The 21,877-nt window shown below is 36.2% G+C and overlaps 6 protein-coding genes across 7 annotated transcripts; 4 read left to right on the forward strand and 2 right to left on the reverse strand.

The window, feature by feature from the left end:
- The first annotated feature begins 1,959 nt into the window (after positions 1-1,959).
- On the forward strand, positions 1,960-2,406 carry LOC131634322 (uncharacterized). Its single transcript, XM_058904978.1, has one exon. The coding sequence runs from the start codon at positions 1,960-1,962 to the stop codon at positions 2,404-2,406; it is 447 nt and encodes a 148-aa protein (XP_058760961.1).
- A 1,306-nt stretch (positions 2,407-3,712) lies between these two features.
- Positions 3,713-5,021, forward strand: LOC131634323 (FBD-associated F-box protein At3g52670-like). The gene is made up of 4 exons (XM_058904979.1): positions 3,713-4,107; positions 4,195-4,225; positions 4,307-4,444; positions 4,535-5,021. The coding sequence occupies exons 1-4, from the start codon at positions 3,713-3,715 to the stop codon at positions 4,802-4,804; spliced, it is 834 nt and encodes a 277-aa protein (XP_058760962.1). The 3' UTR covers positions 4,805-5,021.
- Positions 5,022-7,557: 2,536 nt separating this feature from the next.
- On the forward strand, positions 7,558-9,605 carry LOC131634327 (F-box/FBD/LRR-repeat protein At4g26340-like). Its single transcript, XM_058904985.1, has 3 exons — positions 7,558-8,431; positions 8,828-8,953; positions 9,034-9,605. The coding sequence occupies exons 1-3, from the start codon at positions 7,664-7,666 to the stop codon at positions 9,310-9,312; spliced, it is 1,173 nt and encodes a 390-aa protein (XP_058760968.1). The 5' UTR covers positions 7,558-7,663; the 3' UTR covers positions 9,313-9,605.
- Positions 9,606-13,037: 3,432 nt separating this feature from the next.
- On the forward strand, positions 13,038-14,172 carry LOC131634300 (elongation of fatty acids protein 3-like). The gene has a single exon (XM_058904955.1). The coding sequence runs from the start codon at positions 13,131-13,133 to the stop codon at positions 13,929-13,931; it is 801 nt and encodes a 266-aa protein (XP_058760938.1). The 5' UTR covers positions 13,038-13,130; the 3' UTR covers positions 13,932-14,172.
- A 79-nt stretch (positions 14,173-14,251) lies between these two features.
- Positions 14,252-16,456, reverse strand: LOC131634325 (E3 ubiquitin-protein ligase RING1-like). Its single transcript, XM_058904983.1, has 2 exons — positions 14,725-16,456; positions 14,252-14,632 (listed from the first exon to the last, which is right to left on the reverse strand). Exons 1-2 carry the CDS (start codon positions 15,662-15,664, stop codon positions 14,598-14,600), a joined length of 975 nt encoding a protein of 324 aa, XP_058760966.1. The 5' UTR covers positions 15,665-16,456; the 3' UTR covers positions 14,252-14,597.
- A 129-nt stretch (positions 16,457-16,585) lies between these two features.
- Positions 16,586-21,587, reverse strand: LOC131634324 (uncharacterized). 2 transcript variants are annotated; one of them, XM_058904980.1, is made up of 11 exons: positions 21,221-21,587; positions 20,091-20,319; positions 19,860-20,007; positions 19,533-19,631; positions 19,173-19,330; positions 18,849-19,014; positions 18,531-18,667; positions 17,723-18,401; positions 17,490-17,602; positions 17,126-17,381; positions 16,586-17,048 (listed from the first exon to the last, which is right to left on the reverse strand). In XM_058904980.1, exons 1-11 carry the CDS (start codon positions 21,369-21,371, stop codon positions 16,749-16,751), a joined length of 2,436 nt encoding a protein of 811 aa, XP_058760963.1. In that variant the 5' UTR covers positions 21,372-21,587; the 3' UTR covers positions 16,586-16,748. The 2 variants fall into 2 exon arrangements, with proteins under 2 accessions (XP_058760963.1, XP_058760965.1); XM_058904982.1 differs by lacking the exon at positions 21,221-21,587 and having other exon boundaries at positions 19,860-20,015; positions 20,091-20,229.
- Between the last annotated feature and the right edge of the window lie 290 nt (positions 21,588-21,877).

Here is a 21,877-nt window from a genome sequence, read left to right on the forward strand (position 1 = left end):
AGGGGCCTATATCCCTAGGAACCGTCCTAGGTGGGGGAACCATATCTTGCACACGTTCCAAAATAGGCCTCTCTTCTTGATTCACAGGCTGTTTATCTTTCCTTTTAGGTGGTGGTACTCCCATGAATTCTGCCATTCGATTCATTTGCGATGATATCTTTTGGAAAATTTCTACGTTTTCTCTATTTGTCGTAGTAACATTTGCCATTAGTGGGTTCAAGACTGAAGTTAGTTCTCTGGCCAAAACCCCTACCATATCATGGTTGCTTGCATCCATTTCTTGTCGAAATGCTGCTTGGTTATTTATGGTGAAATTGGGTATTTGGGTAGAAAAATTAGTGTTGCGTCCACTTCGACCCACTGAACTAACATTTGGTGAAAATGTCGTATTATTAGTTGAGGTGTTTATAGGTCTTGCCCCTCGGACGTCTGTTCCAAATGGGAGTGGGTATGGCATTCCATATAGACTATTTGGTCTCCATTCGAAGCCAGAACTTGTGCCTTGACCCAATGAATTGTTTGCAGCGTTTGTCCAGGGATACAGTACATCATCTGCACTTGTAGATGAGGGTGCGGTTGTCGATGCCGAAACTGGAACAGTTCCTGAATGTCCTGTAGTATTTTCAGGCGCAGTCTGGGAATTGTCTGCAGGTCTCGATCCGTTTGGACCCGTCGTATTCTGTGTTCCCTGACTGGAAGTCGAATTTGCCGCTCCTGATCCTGAACCTTGTGGGGGATCCTGATCACCCCCTGCACTGGCCGTAACAGCCATTTTCCTGTTGTACCTTCGTTTGGGAATCGGTTGTGCACTGTCTTTTAATTTACCGTTCCTAAGGTTCATACAAGGTCTTGATATTGTCTAGACAAAAACAAAACAATTGATTAAAACAATCCGCGTGACACTGTCCCACTGGGCGTGCCAATTTGTTTACGGTGATTTCCGGTAAACAACCGCTAGTCTTCCAAACTATAATAAATATGATTTGGTTACTTGCAGGATCGACTAGATTGATCCTAGGACACATAGTCAAGAAGATTGTTATCAATGTTCATTTGAATCATATTCGTAATTTGTCCTCTTCGATGAGTATTGTTCGATTCAAGAATCTTGGTAATTGCTTCGTTATATGTAATTATAACTTCAACAAGAAAGATAAATAACATAACATATGAAACTTAAAAATTGTTAAAACATAAAGAATCTTAAACTGCAGAAACGTTAAAGACTTTAAAAGTAAATGATCATGAAAGTAAATTCGAAAGTAAAATAAAGATACAAGAATGTAAATGACAGGAAGTAAACGAAATGCAGTAATTCCGGAAGATAAAAACGAAAGATAATACACATGTATTGAAATGGTGGTGTCATACGTACATTTTCTCAGCGAACTCTTTCTCGTAACACTAGATACTTGAGTAAATATGTGAGTGATTTGTACAAAATGAACACACAGAATCCTAACATTAAGACTCCTATTTATACTAGTTTCGACCTTAACGGTCCTACACTAATCTGCTGCCACGTTTCTCATCAGAACTTCCAGCGAAGCCATCTGTTATTGAACGGTTACGAAACCGTCTTCGAATTTCAAATCTTCCCGCCTGAGTCCATCTTCGACGTGTGGCAGTGTATTAAACAAACACTACTAAAAAACACGCTAAGTAGTAATACTTGAATACATATTCTATGAATTTTGTCTAAGTCCCGAAGACATATGCTTTCATTAATCTTTCAGCGTTCACTATCTTCATCGAACTTAGAAGTCTTTATTTTTCGAAGCATGACCATCAGTAGTCATTCTTTTACTTTTTAAGGGATGGCCATCAGTAACCATCTTTCCTTCGATTCTCAACTCCTTCGAAGGACAAACAATACAAAACGAAATCTTCAGCTAACAGGTACTACAACACTTCCCTAACATTATTGGTTGAGGAGAGGTGTCGGGTTACAATGAGGACATGCCGCGTGCCAAAGCCTTCGCCCCCCTCAGAGGGAACCAGGTTCTGGATCCTTACAGGCGCCGTCTTGACCGCATGGCTGATGAGGACATCCACCTCGAATGCTACGTTGATCACTGTGAGACAGTTCGGTTTGATAAGATCATACTATATTCTGGATGGTTGGCTGCCACTTCGACCATCATTGTTCGTTATCTTCCGAAATGCGTCATGGGTCAGTTCGGCTACCAGCAGACCATACCTCGCTTGCCTTCTGACTCTGGTCCTATCGCCATGACCCGTCGGCAGCTAGATGAAATCTTTGTAGACTGGGAGCACCACTTGGTACCTGCTGAGGCTCGGGCGACCACATCAGAGAGGGACTGGAGCTGTGTCGACGGGTACATCACCTGGTACTACAGAGTATTGCATCCATACATGCTTCCCACCGCACCTGGATCCGTTTGATGAGATCGTACTATATTCTGGGTGGTTGGCTGCCAGTTCGACCATCATTGTTCGTTATCTTCCGAAGCGCGTCACGCGTCAGTTCGGCTACTAGCAGACCATACCTCGCTTGCCTTCTGACTCCACTCCTATCGCCATGACCCGTCGATAACTAGATGAAGTCTTTGCAGACTGGGAGTACCACTTGGTTCCTGCTGAGGCTCGGGCGACCACATCAGAGAGGGACTGGAGTTGTGTCGACAGGTACATCACCTGGTACTACAGAGTATTACATCCTTACATGCTTCCCACCGCACCTGGATCATCGCCCAAACCAGCCCACGAGGAGATTCTGCAGGCTCGTCAGGCTCAGATGGACCACACTCAGAATGTTCTTCCTCGGTGTCGTGAGATTGCTGACATGGCGCGGGCAGGCATTGCCGATGGTTTATTCTCTGAGGGGTCTGTTGGCCTGCGTCTTGTGGAGGGTATCATTAGGGTGGCAGGGGAGGCATTTTTGTACCCTAGAAATCGTTCCAAAGAAGGCAGGGCACTCGACGGTAGAGGCAGAGTAACCAACAGGCGTCGCGGTAGACGTAGAGGCGGAGGCGGGGCCAGAGGCAGCGGAGAGGTGCAAGATGATGTCTAACACACAGTAGTGATGCTTGTGATTTATTTGATATATGTATTTTGATGTTCATTTATGTACGAGGTTTTGATATATGTATTCGACATTATTACTCAACGATTTATACATTGTGTTTTTTTTTTGTGTACTATTTAATATTGCGTTTAAATTGCACTACTTTGAGTTTTTCATTGTTGTTATAAAAATTAAGTTTTGGAGTCAAATGTATGTCATTTGAAAATTTAGCAGAGTGTTTCGTAGATGTACCTCCAGAAAGAAACAAATTTTTTTAAATAAAACGAAAACAAGGATAAAATTAAAATTTCGTCAGGTGGGTAAGAGATTCAATGGGTGGATTGAGATTTTCTCATTTTAAATTTAAATAGATATATGTTAATATAATTTAGAGAAAAGAAGTCATGCATTGACAATGTAAATTAGTTTTACACTGTCAACCAATCACAACCATACATTCAATTACTCCTCACTTTTATTTTAAATTTTTTTAATGACATATAATTTATATTATACTATATTAAATAAATTTATGTGCACCAGCATCTGTTAGATGATTTTGATAAAATTTTAAAATTTTAAAATTAAAATTATCATAAAATTAAAATAAATTTATGTACAAGCATTGCATTTGAGGTTTGATTGATTAAATTCTCCCCAGTCAAATTGTGCGAAGAAGGAGAAATGTCGCGCCGGAGAATTTCAACCGCAGCACCGGCGGTGGATAATATCAGCAGTTTACCAGAAGTGATTCTGTGCCATATTCTATCTTTCCTCCCCACCAAAGAGGCAGTTGCAACAAGCGTTTTGTCAAAGCGATGGACAAATCTATGGCACTCTGTTGACACTATCAACTTCACAGACATCCAAATCCATAGATCCAAATCCAATTACACTTTCAACGAATCGGTTTACTCCGTTTTGGTGTCTAGAGATGCTGCTGCTGCCGGTGGCTCTCATCTCATCAGCAGTTTCTGCCTCAAAATTTCATACAGTAACCATCGTCTCGCACATCTCAGTTTACCCAATATTATCAAATGGATTAACCTTGTTGTTCAACGCAAACTCAAACATCTCAGGTCGGTTATTTCTTGAAGTTTTGGTGATGTCCAACACCTACACATATGATTATATTCAATAATTATATTTTCTCGAAATATTACCAGTGTTGATATGTGGAATGAAATAGAGAACAAAGTAGTGAAAAATATGTTTCATCTACATTGTTTTTCTTGGGAATTTTTTCCCAATTTGATGGAATCTTTCTTCATAATTTAGGTGAATCAGCCACAATGCCGTTATGAAGAGGTTACTATCTTTCATAATTTGACCCAGTTGAAGCTCTACGATGGTTTTAATTTGGCACCACAAGTGCTCCAACAGTGCCCTAAGCTTCAAAATCTTGATCTTTACCGGGTTTGTTATGTCTAAAAATTATATTTGTTTTATTTTTTGAGTAGCACACCCTTATGCTTAATCTTATTTTATGTATACTATTAATAACAGTATGAATCAGTGGAGAACGAAGAAGATGATCAAGAAAATTGGGTGGAACCTGGATTTGTTCCACAATGCTTGTTATCATCCCTTATAACTTGCACTATTCATGATTTATCAGACCTACCAAGTGATTTTCTATTGGCAAAATATATTTTGAGAAATGCCAAAATTTTACAAACTATGACAATTTGTAGCTACGGGGAACCGTCGGAAATAGAAAGGAAGTTGTTGTCATGCCCAAAGGCCTCTGCAACATGTCGACTTCTTGTTTCTTGATAACATATAGACTATGTAAGTATTAGTTTCTCTATTTGGCTTGTTTCATTATCTTCAACTATGCAACTGTTTGGTTTGGTGGTTTTAACTATGATCTATTATGAAGGCTGTAACTCTCTCACTTCTCAATTTCTGAAAAAATCATCTTTGAATTGTTTACTCAATACTCGTCTACCTACCTGTTTATTTATTATCCTGTTTTTTTTACTTCAATTAGATCAAGGCTTATCTTTTTTATGGCCACTTGAATGCTAAATTCAGATTTGATGCATAACCATAGGGCAACAGGCGTAGAATAAATAGTAGTAACAAAAAGTTGATTCTTAACACCCTAATGTTTAAATACATGCAACTTTTAATTGAGGGACTAAATCCAACTAATACGATAAACGTCGCATTTAAGAAGTTGGTTGTTGTAGGATAAACACATAAGAAAACTTTTTTTACTGATTAAATCCCAAAGAGTAAAAAAATATATTGAAAAAAAGTGTTCAAATACTTGCAAACCTTAATTGAGGGATCAATTGTTACTACTAGAATAAATCTCACCTTAAACTACAATTGTAAGAAACCACAGTAACTTGCTTTCAATGATTCCCGTCACAAGAACACTTTGGTATTTAAAGAATGTTGATATAAAGAGTTCTGGTTGAATTAGGATATTAATGTTGAATCACAAGAGCTATCTGGATTTGTTTTCTCTATTACGGACTATTTTATGATGAATAAAGTTTATTCATGCTCTAGATATATTGTTGATTAATTGTGAATATATTTTTGTTATAATATAGTGATGCTGCAACTAGATGATTAATGTATCTCGTTATATTGATTTTGAATCATTTGGTGGATTGATTCTCAACTCTTAAAAAAATTCTCTTACTATTTCTCAACCAATTTTTCAATGTAACATTAACAAATTCAACTTTATTAGTTTTGATATTTCCAAGTGTCTAACCTTATTAATCCATACACAAACAATTTTCTATTTCAACTTTATGCACCATGAATAAATGATGTAGGAAATATCTCTGCAATTGAATTTATTAGTGCAATATCGCGATTAATGACCATTACATATAGCATACTTTCTAGGGTTTTCAGTATATTTCGGTATGTTTTCAAAATCCATGTACCATTATCCTTTTTTTCACATTCCAAACATGCGAAGCCAATTGAATAAGTCATCTTTGTAGAAGTAACACAACCAATTTCTAAAAGAGGAAGCATGTATTTGTTGGTCTTATATGTTGAGTCAATTATCAGTGTTGTGGGAAATGTGTTAAACAAATTGATGAAATCATGATGAGTCCAAAATATATCTCGAACAGTTTTTCCATTCTCACACACTGCGTACCTAGATACATAGTGATGCTCATCCATCAGTTCGGTGGCAAACATTATATACTTGATTAATATTTGATACACTTAGCCTCTTTTCCTTTTTAAAGTTGGGAGTATGCTTTTGGGTTCAATAATATTCAATGTCGCGTTAAAAAACTAGTTTCTTTTCTTCAGAATTTAGACGATAGATAATAAGATGTCAAACGAACTTGTGACACAATCCATTATTATGTATTTACCATAAATCATACGAAATGTCCATGTATTAATCAATTTGTGGTACATGCATAGCTTAAAAGGATATCCACAATTTGCCATCTTGTTTCAATTTTTGGATAAGTTCTTTATGCTGACCACTTTTTTCGCATCTTATCGTGACAAATGCATGCCTTCCATCATAACCAAAATTCGTTCTCCCAATAACAATTTCAAAACCTAAATGGAAGGGGACAAAATCCACATCCTCGTTTAAGTTTAAATCATCGTATTTCCTTCCTACATACACAGATTTTTTAGAGTCCACAAGCTCACCACTATGATGTATTTTCAAAAACAAATGTTCATCCATGTCTACCTAAAACAAGAAAATGCAAAATTATGAAACATATTACATTGCGATAAAAAACCATAGATTTCTAAACTCAGGTAACGAAATAACGAAAGGGGACAAAATCCATATAATGATAGTACGAATAACTAAATTCAAATAAAGACATGGTTAGAACTAACCTCGATTGAAACCTTCTTCGTCTTCAACGCCTTCGTCGTCTACTAGTCCTTCATAGCATTTCTCGTGTTCATCTTCACTCAGCTAGGGTTCCTCTTTCAATTTTTCTGAAAAATGCTAAAGTGAGTCAAAGATAATGTGTAATCTTTAAGTTAAAATTACATTCCTGCCATCTAAGTAATTAATTGCAATTAATTACCACGTCAGCAAGACTTTATGAGCCAAAATTAATGTTTCTAACATAAAGGATAGACGTGGTATACTTTTGATAACATAAGGGACTAACTTGAACGTTTTAAAAGAAAGAGGACCTAAATGGATCTAATAGTATAGTAAATGGACTAAAAATGATATTAAGTCTATTTTCGACAAACAATAAATTGAGTGAGAGAATAATAAATTAAATTTTTTAATTAAATAGTATAATTAAAAGATAAAAATTAGAATTACATCCTAAACTAAAAACCACAATCATTTTTAAGACAAATAATTTAGATAGTAATTTATAAAGTAGCATGGTAGATTGGCGCTGGACTTGATAGGAAGAACCACTGTTCGATCTTTCCATTTGATGTCAGAATTGATCCCGAATCAGATTATATCGGTGGTGATAAAAAAAAAATTTTTTTCATATTAATTAATCTCTTTTTATAAACAAATAAACAAAATGTATAAACCCTAAAATTTGTTTTAAAAAAACTAAACCCTTCAAAAATTTGTTCCATAGATGATGGCACCGTGAATAGCGCCGGCAAATAACCGTCCCGGCATTAATTTCACCGGCGGCGATGGATAGGATCGGAGCTTTACCCGACGAGATCCTAACTCACATTCTCTCATTCATTCCCACCACACAAGCCATAGCCACAAGCATTCTCTCAAAGCGATGGATTCATCTATGGCGTCACGTTCCCCTTCTTCGCCTCAGCGACACCAAACTCAAAAACCTAGCAGACAATCATCGCTTCAACGAATTCGTCTACACACTCCTTCTCTCCCGAGAAGCCGCCGGTAATCATTCCATCAACACTTTCTTCCTCGACATCGAATATTTTTACGCTAAACTCGCTTTTCGTCCTAGCAATCCCAATATCACAAACTGGATCGATTATGCAGTTGATTGCGATGTTCAACATCTTGATCTCTATCTCGATGTTCTTCGCGATGACGATAAGCATCTAAAGTTCCCTAGATTGCCTGTTAATGTGTTCAATTGTAAAACCCTAGTTTCTCTCAAGCTTCATTGGTTCCATGTGGAGGAATGTTTTTCCGTTGAGTTTGTTGATTTTCCGTCGCTTAAAGTGCTTCATTTGAAAGAAATTTACTTCGATGAATATGAAGAATTTGTTTTGCTTCTGGCCGGATGTCCTGTTCTTGAAGATTTACATGTGTGTGATGTGAATTTTGGATGTTTGAAAATTCTTTTGGAGTTTGATAATGTCTTTAAAAGCTCGTGCTTAAGGAGTTTGACTAGAGCTTATGTTAGAGGCTGTTGTTGTGATTTTTGGTTGAAAGCGCTTTCGAATTTGAAGTTTCTGAGCATAGACTTTTTGAAGGTTTGTTTGATTTTATTATGAATTTATGGTGCATGCCAATGGAATGAAACAATAAAATTGTGAATTATCTTGATTTTAGTTTAGGTTAGGTTTGGACAGTAGTACGGGATGGAATGGAGTGGCACACGATTGGATTTCATTGTTTGTATTTGTAAATAATGGATGAAGTGGATTGGAATATAATGAAATTCATTTCATCTCATTCTCCCCAATAATGGATGAGATAATTTGTTATGTTCTACTCCGTCACTTTATAAATACATAAACAATGGAGTTGAATCTATGTTTCATTCTGCTCCGTCCCTCTACCTTCCATTATGTTCCATTCTGATCTGTTCTGGTCCATGAATGGATTTTGTCTTAATTTCTGATAAGTTGTTTTTCTACATACTTTAGGGAGATCGGCATGATATTTTTCCTACCTTCCATAATTTGACTCACTTGGAGCTTAACTATGATTGGTATAGAGTTGTGGAAGTGCTCCAACATTGTCCTAAGCTTCAAAAGCTTGACTTTCATCAGGTTTGTTAATGGAGAATCATTTTTTATTTATCTTTTCTTAACATATATCTTGTGTTTGATTTTATTTGGATTATTAACAGAACTTAGCAAGCAGATCGGATGAGTGCTTTATAGAAAATTGGGCAGACCTAGAATTTGTTCCAAAGTGCCTTTCATTAAACCTTACAACTTGCACTCTTTGGGGCTTTTTACGCACAACCTTACAAGGTGAGTTAATGGTAGCAAGATATATTCTGAAGAATGCAGCTGTTTTACAAACCATGAAAATTTGGTGCATCGGGGAACAGTCACTGGAATTAGAAATAAATTTGTCCTCGTGCCCTAGGGCCTCTGCAACATGCCAACTTTCATTTAATTGATATGGGAACGGTCACCTGAATTAGAAATAAATTTGTTCTCATGCCCTAAGGCCACTGCAACATGCCAATTTTCATTTAATTGATATTATATAGGATTGTTTCACTTTCATTAGCTTCTATTATTTAGTGTTTGGATTTAGTTTTTTAAACTATGAGGCTATGAGCTATATATGAATGCCATAGACTTTGTCTCTGTGCATGAGTTAGAGACAATTGATCTTTAAATGGTTTAGCTTGTACTTGCATGATCTTTATGAAGACTTGGTTATTGACATAGGTTACTAGTTGCACAATGGAATGATCAGTTATTTATGGAGTATAGTTTAATAGGCAGACAAACTGCCACAAATCTACAATTCCACAAAATGTAATTGCACGATTTGTCATTGGGGGGAAGCTTAGCTTATTGATTATAGTTGTAGCTGCATGTTAATTTTCAATCATAAACAAGTAACTGAGAATGTAAGATCTGGGAGTTTAATTTGTTTTTTGTTGTGATTCGTTGGAAAATATTTTATTTCCTTATTTTATTATTTTATTTTCCTTTATTCTCCATCAAGGAGAAAAATAATGTAATTTATGATATTTTCACTATTTAAATCAGTCTGGGGCTGATGAATAAAACATAACAGCATTTTATCATTCTCTTTAATATGGTATCAGAGTACTAGGTTAGGGTTATTGTAAAGCTTTCCACAACTAGTGGTGTTCGACCCGCTTTCTTACTCGACCCGCTTCACAAATCTGTTTAGCCTCCTATGACGAATCACAACATGTGGCCTTCTCTGGCACAGGCATACATCGGATTCAACCAAGGCGAACAACCACCACAAGAGTTGGGCGGCGGTGGTTGTGGTAATGGTGGTGGCCGCATTAATGGTGGTGGCAACGAATATGGCATAATAGAGGAATCGTTGGTGGTCACAAACAATGGTGGCAACAATGGAAACAGAAACAACTGTTTATGGTGACAGTTATTCCAATATAGGTGGTAAAGATCAAGAGAGTTCCTCATATTCCCTCAAGGTCAATATTCATAAGATGAATGAGAATAATTATAATGAATGAGCCCAAACCGTTCACTTGGTATTGGACATTAAAAGGAAACTTGGTTTTTTAACGGGAGCAGTAACTGAACCAACAGGAGGAGACTTTTTTTTACAAACAATGGAAATTTCTTTGATTATTGCATGGTTGGTAAGCTCTATGGAAACTGGAATTGGTAAGCCTTACATGTTTTTGCCTTCTGCAAAGGATGTATGAGAAGTTGTTAAGGAAACATACTTTGATATTCAAAATCAAAGTTATGGCATGCGAAACAAGGTAACAGGAGTGCGACTGCTTATTACAATGAGTTATTGACCATGTGGCAAGAGTTGGATCTCTGTTACGATGACAATTGGAGGTGTACAGAAGATGGTGTTTTGTTTCTCAAGAGGCAAGAAAATGATAGTGTCTTCATGTTTCTCGTCGTCTCAATAAAGACCTTGATGATGTAAGAGGTAGAGTTTTAGGAAAAACATCATTGTCAACTCTTCGTGAAACTTTTGCAGAAACTTTTGATTATGATGGGCAAGACACCAAGAAGCTCTGAATTTGAAGGCTCAGCTTTGGCTACTAGAAACCTTGACGAGGTGAAAAGGTTACGCGTGATCACTGCAAACGTGAATAGCATACGCGTGAAACTTGTTGGAAGCTCAAAGGCAAACCTCATAACTGGAAGAAGAAAAGTGTTTGTGCATTTCAAGTTAGTAATTTTGATCAAGGGCAACAAGTCTTTTCGCCTTAACTTCCACTACTACGGAACAACTAGACAGACTGTACAGACTCCTAGAGTCTCCAACTCCTTCTAGCTCTATAGCAACAAAATGCGATTATGCATTTCTTAGTGTCAGTCCAAATCATACTTTGATATTAGATTCAGGTGCCTTTGATCACATGACATGATAATCTACCTTGTTCTCTTCATATAGTCGATGTGCAGGTAATAAAAAAATAAAAATCACATATGACTCTTTTTCAGCCATTGCAGGTAAACTGTTAGTTGTGTTGTCTCCAATATTAACTCTTAAGAATGTCCTTCATGTTCCAAATTTATCATGTAAGTTAATGTCCCTCGGTAAATTAGCCCAAGATATTAATTGTCAAACTAATTTTTTCCGATCTCACTGTGTCTTTCAGGATTTGAATTCGGGAAAGATGATTGATAGTGCTAAGGTGAGTGGGGGACTCTACTACCTTAACATTGGATTTGCATCACAACTACCTTAAAAAAAAATAATAAGTTCCTACTTGGAGTCTTTTTATGTTTTGAATAATAAAGATGATAACATTATAGTTTAACATTTAAGATTATGTCATCCTAGTTTTCGTAACTTAAAACACTTGTTTCCTTAGTTATTTCATAATAAGAACTTTTCTTCGTTTAAATGTGAAGGATATGAGTTTGCAAAGCATCACCGTTCTCAATTTTCAATATAGCCTTAGAAATAATCAAAACCTTTTTCTATTATTCACAATGATGTTTGGGCCCTAACCATACAAGTACACTCTCTCTCAAAAAGTGGTTTATTACATTTATAGATGACCATACAAGATAAACCTCTTCTTTGAATGTTTAGAACTAAAACAGATTTGGGTGAAAGTATTGAATTGACTTAGGATCCAACATGATCCGCAGGAATGGGATACATAATTCAAGTGGATAATGATGCACACTCGTGGCAATGACTGGAGGGTTGAATTGATGAAATTGGCTATTTCTAAGACACTATATGAGACATGGAAATTTCGTAATGATAAGTGCTTTGTGCATATTGTAAATAATAGAACCATAGATGAAAAGATTATTGAGATGATAGTTTATAGAGGGCGGACTAGTCACTTGCTTAGACCACATATAGTTAATTGCATGTTACCTTAAGCTATAGGTTTTGTAATTAGGTGTTTTGAAGGGCTGGATCATAGCGATCGCCTTGTATTACCGATTTTTTGAATTAATATAATTCCTTAGATTCAAAAAACGTTGATATATTACTATTATAACAATATAAAACAAAAGCGGCCAAAAATATAAATAATTTTTATAATATTTTTTCTGTTCCAAATAAATGTCGCATTTCAACAAAGAGAAATGCAAAGAACACTCTCTTTTCAACACTCTCTCAAACACTCACTCTCTTATTGGTTGAAACATGTGTGGGTCCTACCATTTTATGTGGGACCTATTTTCAAAGTGAGGGACCCACACATGTTTCAACCAATAAGAGAGTGAGTGTTTGAGAGAGTGTTGAAAAGAGAGTGTTGCTAGCACTCCTCTTCAACAAATTATATGTCTTAATATAAGGGTCGCTTTTGGTTTCCAATGCAACTTTTATTTTTTTCTTCCAGTATTACCCTTCAATTAATATTACTTATATCACTCTCAATTTACTATTCTCTCACTTAGCACATTTATGATCATTAAAATAGACCAATAATTAATAGAGATAATATGGTAAAATTGTTATTATCTCTTTTAATTGTCACACTTCCATAACTGGTGTGAAATATTCAAATACGACATTTAATTTGAGACAAAAAGAGAAATAGTTTAATTATATAATTGAAAACAAATAAATTAATATTATATCCAAAATTAAAAATAGGTGATATACTTTTTGAAGAAAGAATTGGAAAATGTTCTCAGGCCAATAGGTGAAAAATAGCCCAACAACCCACATGTTAAATATTCACCAGTACCATTGTACCAACAACAAAGCACTTTAGTTCCCCTCCAACAACACAAAATTTCTATCCACAAAGAGAGCCAAACAGAAATGGAAAACTCCATTGGCAGAACTCTCCAATACTACCTAGTCTCCCACCCTAAAATCCTAAACTTCACATGGAACCCTCCCCACACCCCATTCTCCTCCCTCCAATTCCTCTCTCTTTCCATCCTCTTGTATCTCTCCCTCACTCTCCTTCTCCTCCTCCCTCTCCCCCCTCTCCCACCTCCCATCCTCAAACCCTTCACCGCCTTCCACAACCTCACTCTCTCCCTCCTCTCCCTCACAATGGCCATCGCCACCTCCCTCACCATCCTCACTCACCCCCCCTCCCTCCGCTCCACCATCTGCTTCCCTCCCAACACCCCTCCCACCGGCCCCCTCTTCTTCTGGGCCTACATCTTCTACCTCTCCAAATTCCTCGAATTCATTGACACTCTCTTCATCATCCTCTCCAGATCCATCAAACGCCTCTCCTTCCTCCATGTCTACCATCACTCCACCGTCCCTATCATGTGCTACCTATGGCTCAACTCCTCCCAGTCACTCTTCCCAATCGCACTTCTAACTAACTCCTCCGTACATGTCATCATGTATTCTTACTACTTCCTCACCGCCGTCGGGATTCGACCGCCGTGGAAGCGCGCCGTCACGGATTGTCAGATTGTTCAGTTTGTGTTCAGCTTTGCCGTCTCCGGTGTCATGCTTTATTATCATTTCTATGAAGGTGGATGCTCCGGGATGATGGCTTGGTGCTTCAATGCTGTTTTCAATGCTTCACTTTTGGCTCTTTTTCTTAATTTTCATCTCAAGAGTTATGCTAATGCCAAGAAGACTAAAGATTCGTGACAGCATTTTTTTTTGTAGTTGTGGTTGTTCATTTGTTGGTGTTAAGGAATTGAAATTGTTAGTTATTTCATTTTTCCAATTTTGTTGTTCAACAACTATAGTCAGTTTTCATCACAATATTTACCTTGAATTGTGACATTTCATGTAAAATGTATCAATGTAATAACAACATTTTGGCAGATCAGAAGCTATATAGAATCTTATCAATGTAATAACAACATTTTGGCAAAATTCAATAAAAAAAATGACAGAAGAAACCAGATATGAGAAATAGTACAGAAATTTTTTTGAAGGGAGCAAACTTATTTCATTTCCTTCATAATAATAATGTTTATAATACAGGTTAGAATATATTCTGAGTATATGTGTTAATAACAATATAGAAAACATTCAATCTTTTAAAATATTTATTTAGTGTAACTTTTTGCATGTGACATGCACATATGTTATATATACACCTGAGTCTTATCCACTAAGTTCCAGTGGAATTATAATTTGCACTTTACAATGGCCAAAAGCCTGATTGTTGAAAGATTAAGTTAGTGCAGCATTGCTAATGAGCATCACATAATAGTGAAGCAAAGGAATTACCATAACCAATGAAATAATTCCAACATCATAATTTATAAACCAGGCAGGCTTCAGTTTGAGATCTCACAGACGAAGCTACGGAATGAGCAATGCTCGCCACCAAGAGTTACCTGCAGACAGTTATCTAATAACTTTGTTAGCAAAACTTAAGATTACATTTGAAACAATAGAAGTAGATAGCAGCATAAGAGTTTGATCTTACTTCTAGTACGAGCTTGGGCATGGTGATTGAAACGGGATCGCGTCCAATCTAGGACTGCACGGATAGGCCAAATCGAAGTAAATTGGCTCCAAATCCAGATAAAGCTGCTTGTAAGTTCCTCAAATCCAATGAATCCGACGTCGTACTCATTTTCATTGTGAAAAGAGTAGTAATTAGCATTGTTACTATTATCAATCCCTTGTAGCTCGTGGCGGCATACAGGGCAAGTGTTGTGCATGCGAAGCCACGGGAGAATGCAGTCACAATGGTAGAAATGTTTGCATGGTAACTCTTTCACTTCTAAATCAACTTCAAACTCATCTTTACATATTGGACAATTCGGGTCACTTGCCAAATGAGCTTCTGTCACTTTCACCATTGGTAAGGCTTCAATGGCCGATGGTGACGCGGGAGGCGGTCCTAGTCTACTATTGTTGTGAATCATCCCATCAAAGAGCTCATCTAATGAAGGGGTGTTATTGTCGTTGAGTCGAGGAACCAAGTTTTGTGGCGGTGGCGGTGGCGGTAGAACAATAGGCCTTGGTAGACGAATTGGTCTTACGAATCGAAGTGTAATCCATGTTTGTGGATTCCGATTTTGATTTTGATCATGTTCATGTTCGGTTTCCCACTGTAATGTTGTGTTGTTTTGTCTTCTAAAAGATGGATCAAGAATGAAAGCTAAGCTACCCATTAACTGATTAGTAGTAGGAGGAGGGTTCATGTTATTAGGATCATTCATGAGAAGCCTTGGCCTTGATATATCAAGTTCATATCGCAATTGATGGAAGCAATATGGACAGAAAGAGCCATAATCTGTAAAAGTATTAGTTGATGGTATTCTGACAGTACGTTGGCAGTTGAGACACCAGAAATAATGAAAGGTTCTCATTCTTCGAACACCGTTGACGATAACACGAGGCCGGCCCGTGAGGGACATGATATGGAGGAGATGAAAAGGTTATATGGAAGTTGGAGTTTATTGTTCAGGAAGAATGAATAAGAATTTGGAGAAAGTATTTTATATGTGAGTTTTGAGGAAGGAGAAAAAGGGTGAAAGGGATGGCTTTGGATTGAAGCCACAACAAGAAAGGGATATTCCTTTTTCATTTATATGTTACTATTGATGATTGATATTCTTTGGTTTGGTTCACCCAATGTTTATGTTACCATGTTTGGCTTTTCTTCACAAACTGAGTCTCCTCTTTATAAGGCAAAAGATACTTGAATGTTGTTGACAAGTTACACAAACAAAGCTTTAGTTTTGGTTTCCTTGAGGAAGTTGTATGTTAATACCATAGTAGTTATAGATAATATCCAGCTTAGTGATAAAGCAGCCGTGAATATGAATCCACATCAGCAAGTGGCGGCTGCAATATTGCGGATGCGAGTCTCAATCGCATCTGATCGCATCTGATCGCAAAATTTCTTCTTAATCATGGTTTTAAATTGCGGTCTACAACGGCAATGGCGGCCACAATATTGCTGATGTAATAGACTTTCCAACCACATTGGACTGCAATTGCAGTGTAATTTAAAATCATGCATCGCTTCTTCAAATATTTCGTCAAAACTCAAAATTTAGAACTCAAAACTCAATTTACTTCTGAAAAATCTAAACGTCAAGTGTTTTTCAATGTTGTATTTCAAACTCTAATCAAAATTCACGTCGCACGACCGCAATTTAAAACCACGTTTTAATATTCGATTCCAAAGATCAAAACAAACAACCGCAGACATTCAAGTTCAACTTTTGTTGAGGTGATCCGTGGTTAGGACATAAAAAGCTACAATTTGACACAAGACATTGAGTGATTTAATAAGAACCAACATTGAAGATGGTTGAAGTTAGAGACAGAAGTTAAAGCTGAAAACTATCCAACTCAAGCATTGCATATAATAAGGCAAATCCAAAGAGTTAGTTAAAAGTTAGATAGTACAAGAGTTTCCTATTATTATTTACACAAAAATTAAGCTAAATTAAATCTTTACACTTTCTGTAATAAGCAACCCTGAATATGGAATCACTGTTTGGACTTGCCACTGCTCTGGTTTCCTTGTGACTTTAATTTGTTCTCGATTACCTTTAAGGAAATTTCTGGTTTAGATTCTTCATTTTCAAATGGTAACACAGCTACTGGGGCAGCAGGAACCGCATGCCAACGATCTCTTAACATTTTCATGAATCTCTTTACCATTTCTTTCCGAAACTCGAGCTCCCGCGTGAACATATCGAAGAGAAGAAAGGAAAGAATGTACTTGAATGGGACGATGAAGAGAATGGCTGACCAAGCTAACATCAGCACGGCAACCTCGGTAGTTATCTGACAAATGATTAGATCAAATTAAACATCCACAAAAGAACATAGTAATACAAAGAACATGCATGATATTATAATACCTGTGGATTGCCAGAAAGTAAAATAGAACGTATTTTGAGAAGCGAGACATTCACTTTCTGCGTAATATTCTCAACATCACGCATGGCATCTTTTACAGCAATGATCTTTTGTATAGTATTTGACGGTGGCTGATCACGTATTGTGACTCCACCAAAAAATCGTCCAAGGCGTCCTTGCTCCTTAAGGCCCCTGATTGTCAGCATTCCGACAGCTGTGATCATTAACATCGTTGGAAGCATATACGACAGCAAGTTTCTGCAAAGGCAAATAAACATCACCTTAAAAACAATAACAAGAAGATTCTCAGAAACAATTAGGTTCAAAATCAATGAATTTCGAATTAACATTTTATACAAACATCACCTAAAAATCATGGTATAGGCAAGTGCAAGAAACCCGACAGTCAGGTGTGGCTCCTCCCAGCGCCTTAGTTTTTCAAAGTTTTTGACAGTTAAGGTGATAGGTAATATTAGCTCCTGCACATGAACATGATTACCGTTTAAGACCGCATTGTTTTTGGGACCCAATCAAATGAAAAGAGAATAAAAATGGAATATATCAGCGGAAAATTACAAAACCAAGGTAAGCGTCCCAACCTTGAAAAGATCAATGTTGCTGGGTATGCCTTTCAGAGTTGCAGCATTAATGGTGGCTTGAGTTTTCTCCACAACCTGATACTTTTGTTTGCTTGTTTTTGCGGCTCGTTCAGTGAGTGATAGGTCAGCTACAACAAGATTCTTACTTAATACCAAACCTTTTGTTGAAGTGTTCTTCCAAAAAGTAGTAGAAGTGCTAGACGCCCAAGATTGAGATTTCATCCACTTCTGCAAGTAAACACTTCCGTCGATGTCGAAAGCATGGTTACAATTATCTGCTGTTTCATTAGAAAGTCGATTATCTGACTGATTGCGCGTGTTTATAAATCCTGTAACTAGTTGACCTCCCCAATAATTAACAGCTAAGGTTTGGAGAACAATATCACCATGCGGTGCATTTTGTAAATACGAGAACTGAACGAGCTTCATAGGATCATCGGGGAATTTTTGCAAATGTTGAAGGGCCTGGAGTCTAGCCATACCATTAATGGCACTGGCTGTTGCTCTTTGCTTTCCTTTGCGAGCCCCGTAAATATTAAACAGTGATTCATCAGAATCTTCGGGTCCATACTCATGAATGAATTTGTGTAAAGCAATGACTTCACTAATCAATGCATTCCAAATATCCCTCCTCATCTCACCTCCCAAGTCGATGAATTCCAGCGCCCACCAATTCGGCCTAAGTATGCAATGTAAACCAGAACATCACAGCACAAGATTAGATTAGATTGTCAAATTTTCTTGCAATGTAAGCCATAAATCTAACGCGGTAAAAACTGATAAAGAATGCTTGAAGAAGCTTACTCACTCTGAGCTAGAAGAAATAGAAACAGCCGAGTCAAAAAGTGAAGATCCTAAGGGCCCAACTTTTGCTTTCTCTACTTTCAATCCATCATATGTAAGATCCAATCTCATGGCTCTCTTATTTCCCAATAAGCCAGCTGCCTAGAACACGGATTAGAAAACATCATTAAAACAATGTGACGGGAAAACATCATTAAAACAATGTGACGGGAAAACATCATATAATCATGAAGAGTAGTATTAGTAATAATGTGCTTAACATACAGAAATCTTCATGGAATTATACTATGAGACAGTAGGTAAAAATTTCATTAAGTTATACCTCAAAATAGATTGCTTTATCCGTAAGAGTGAGTTTGCCAGGCCATGCCATATTATTCTCCCATTTCAAAACAGGCTGTTTATTGTTGGCACCAATGCATAAGATTTTCTCCTCTGCAATTTGAGGAAACTCTGGAATCTGATACGACCTATTTTCTCGACGTACTCTACAGTAACATCAGTACAAGTTCAGCAGAAGAATTCTATAAAAAAATTAACTATCCAAATAAAGTGAGACCACCTAGTAAAAAACTCGAAGCATTTGAAAATTGGCAAATCATTATATACCATTACACCAACAAAAAGATGATTATTACAAACTCACTTGACAAACTCGTTAATGTAAGCTAGCCACACACTCATGGAAATTCCCTCTTGATCACCAGCAAGAGCCTTAAAAAGATGGTGCACTGTGGGGCGGTCAACCACGCCAGAGACTGCAGGAGCAATTCGGACAAAAGCCTCCTCGGTGACAAGTTTACTCTGCAAAGTTCCCCAAGTGATCTCTCAAAATCATAAATATAAACGAACTAAATTAAATAATACTATTATGTTGAAAAATATAACAGGAAAACCCCCCAAAAAAAACAAAATCACTCCTTGCTCATCTTCTGAATCGAATCAGATCGGTATTCACATGCTCATAGAGCTGCTGAATTCAATTAAATAAAGGAAAGAAGTGAACCTGTAAAGAAGCTTTCTCGGCATTGCTAGAAAGAACTTTAGTGTAAGGATTTTCCCAGGCAAGCATGGTTATGAATATCAGCCTCTGGAAAGCAGGATCCTATTATCGTGTCCAACAGAAATAAACCGCATTACATTTCTTTATGTGATAACACAATAGATTCTATTTAGCATTACTATATTTGAATAATAACTAATTGAAAATGCTAAAATAGAAAACCAAAAAATACCAAATGCAAGTTTGATGAGACCGTAATAAACTCACAAAAAACAAAACAGAAAATGAACGTGGTTACTAACATATGATTTCAAGAACAGTATTCTATACCTGAAGGGAAGGATGAACATCAGAACTATCCCTTGACAAGAATCTAAAGCAGCAGTATTCAACGAAATTACGAGCATCCGTATAAACAGTCTCTGGAACAAGTGTTTGAAAAATATTCTTCATTTTCTTTCCGGTCAATCCATTCATCCTGCATATCTTATTTTCAAAAAGTCAATTAATAATGTCTGACAAGGCCATATATACAAATAAGATGATGTATATGTTATTCACCTGCTAAATTGCTCAATACATATAACAGCAGCTAGAGAAAGTGTCCCGTATGGAGTTCTGCGTTCAATTGTTTGCTCTACCATAAATATATCTTCCATAACTTGAAATCCGATATCGTTCTCAGGATCAGGCTTTTTACTTTGGCCAGATTTTGCAAGCGGAGAAGTCACTTCATTCAAAAAGTTTTGGGTCCTCGACATCAATACATTCAATCTTTCTTGGATAGAACCTTCAAAAAATAGGTAAAATTATAACGATTAGAAGAAATGGCCATGAAAAGATGAAGGAAAAATAAACACTACACAATCCCTTTCTAATACTTAAGCTTAAAAACAGAAAGTATTAAGGCCATGTTTGGATGAGTAGTCAATTTTTTTTAATATAAGCAATAAGTTGTTTTCACAAGTTCTCCTAAAAACTTATAGAAATAAGTTGAATACAGCTTATGAACATGAACATGCCATAAGTTGTCACAAATAATTTCACAAAGTGTTTATGGCCCTGTTTGGACAAATTGCTTATCTACAGCTTTTACATAAGTGTTTATATATAAACTAATTCTATAGTAAAAGATAAAGTTAAATTAAATTTTTTATAAGCTATAAACTATTTTTAATTTTAATTTTTATAAGCTAAACTATTTTGGAAAACTAATGAAAATAAGCTAAAAAGAACTTATGAACAATGTCAAAAAAGTTTTCATAAGTTCTCACAAATTTATGTCAATAGATAAGCTCAAATAAATCAATCCATTAACACACCTTATATGTAACTAGATAAGCTCAAATAAGTCCAAACAAACCCTAAAAAAAAGAGAAAAACATTTGATATTTCATATAATCCAAAATTCATCTCCTACTTTCTTCTTTAAATAACAAGTGATAATTTAGAACTTAATTATAATTTGCATTAATAATCAGTGAAATCCAAAAAACAAACAACTGAACTAATGGTAGCTTCTAAAATATGATCATAAATAAGAGAAAAATCTCCTACAATTACTAATAATATAATCTCATAAATTCATATAATAACTGAAAAAGCGATTAAATAAATAAGTACTTATGACTGCAAAAAAAAAAGCTAAAAAAATAAGTATAGGAAACTAAAAAAAGAGTGAGGATGCATACTAGCAGTTAGGTCATTGAGGTTCCATTTATCCCCCAAAGATTTGAATGAAAACTTCTGCTGAGAGAGAATTCTAGTGGAATACTTTCTGTGGTAAGAAATCACATAATAATTGGGTGTCTTCAACTGATTCATGGGGAATTTCGGCCCCATTCTTCTTCTTTTTGAGTTGTTGGATATTGAATATTCAAGATCCGAGCTTAGAGTTCATAGCACAAACTCAAGTAAGCATCAATCGAATAAAAAATCTCAACTGTTCATATAATTAATTAATCATAAAAAATGATTAATAAAGAACCGTGAAGACTTGAGAGAGAAAGAAAGAGACTTATGTTTGCGCTTATCTTTATGTTTTAGATTTTAGGTGAGAGAGGCACCGAAGGAAGCAACTAATGAAATTGCACGTGCCATGATAACACCACTAATAATCAAATTAGTTTATACAATTTTGGATTTTTCTATAGATTTTTTTTTAATTTGATTCGAAGTTAGTTCTGACATCAAGTAGTTTCAAACAGTAATTTCATGGCCCAACTAGTCTGAATACGGGCCCGGGCTCAACTCTTATTTTCTTTGTATTTCTTCAATTTAATTTTCAATTTTTAACAAAATTAGAGACAAAATTAATAAAAATAGGATGTAAAATTAAAACAAATGAA

The sequence above is a fragment of the Vicia villosa genome, unplaced genomic scaffold, assembly GCF_029867415.1.
Source record: "Vicia villosa cultivar HV-30 ecotype Madison, WI unplaced genomic scaffold, Vvil1.0 ctg.001280F_1_1, whole genome shotgun sequence".
Lineage (NCBI taxonomy): Eukaryota > Viridiplantae > Streptophyta > Magnoliopsida > Fabales > Fabaceae > Vicia > Vicia villosa.

Excerpts from the sequence above, each read along its gene's own strand:
- LOC131634322 (XM_058904978.1), top strand. The coding sequence starts at position 1,960 with ATGCCGCGTGCCAAAGCCTTCGCCCCCCTCAGAGGGAACCAGGTTCTG.
- LOC131634323 (XM_058904979.1), top strand. The coding sequence starts at position 3,713 with ATGTCGCGCCGGAGAATTTCAACCGCAGCACCGGCGGTGGATAATATC. Across the intron at positions 4,226-4,306 it reads GGAATGAAATAGAGAACAAA|GTGAATCAGCCACAATGCCG; the intron begins GTAGTGAAAAAT and ends TTCATAATTTAG. Across the intron at positions 4,445-4,534 it reads AAAATCTTGATCTTTACCGG|TATGAATCAGTGGAGAACGA; the intron begins GTTTGTTATGTC and ends TATTAATAACAG.
- LOC131634327 (XM_058904985.1), top strand. The coding sequence starts at position 7,664 with ATGGATAGGATCGGAGCTTTACCCGACGAGATCCTAACTCACATTCTC. Across the intron at positions 8,432-8,827 it reads TGAGCATAGACTTTTTGAAG|GGAGATCGGCATGATATTTT; the intron begins GTTTGTTTGATT and ends TACATACTTTAG. Across the intron at positions 8,954-9,033 it reads AAAAGCTTGACTTTCATCAG|AACTTAGCAAGCAGATCGGA; the intron begins GTTTGTTAATGG and ends GATTATTAACAG.
- LOC131634300 (XM_058904955.1), top strand. The coding sequence starts at position 13,131 with ATGGAAAACTCCATTGGCAGAACTCTCCAATACTACCTAGTCTCCCAC.
- LOC131634325 (XM_058904983.1), bottom strand. The coding sequence starts at position 15,664 with ATGTCCCTCACGGGCCGGCCTCGTGTTATCGTCAACGGTGTTCGAAGA. Across the intron at positions 14,633-14,724 it reads TGCCCAAGCTCGTACTAGAA|GTAACTCTTGGTGGCGAGCA; the intron begins GTAAGATCAAAC and ends AACTGTCTGCAG.
- LOC131634324 (XM_058904980.1), bottom strand. The coding sequence starts at position 21,371 with ATGGGGCCGAAATTCCCCATGAATCAGTTGAAGACACCCAATTATTAT. Across the intron at positions 19,632-19,859 it reads ATGTTCATCCTTCCCTTCAG|GATCCTGCTTTCCAGAGGCT; the intron begins GTATAGAATACT and ends ACACGATAATAG. Across the intron at positions 19,331-19,532 it reads CCGAGAAAGCTTCTTTACAG|AGTAAACTTGTCACCGAGGA; the intron begins GTTCACTTCTTT and ends GGAACTTTGCAG.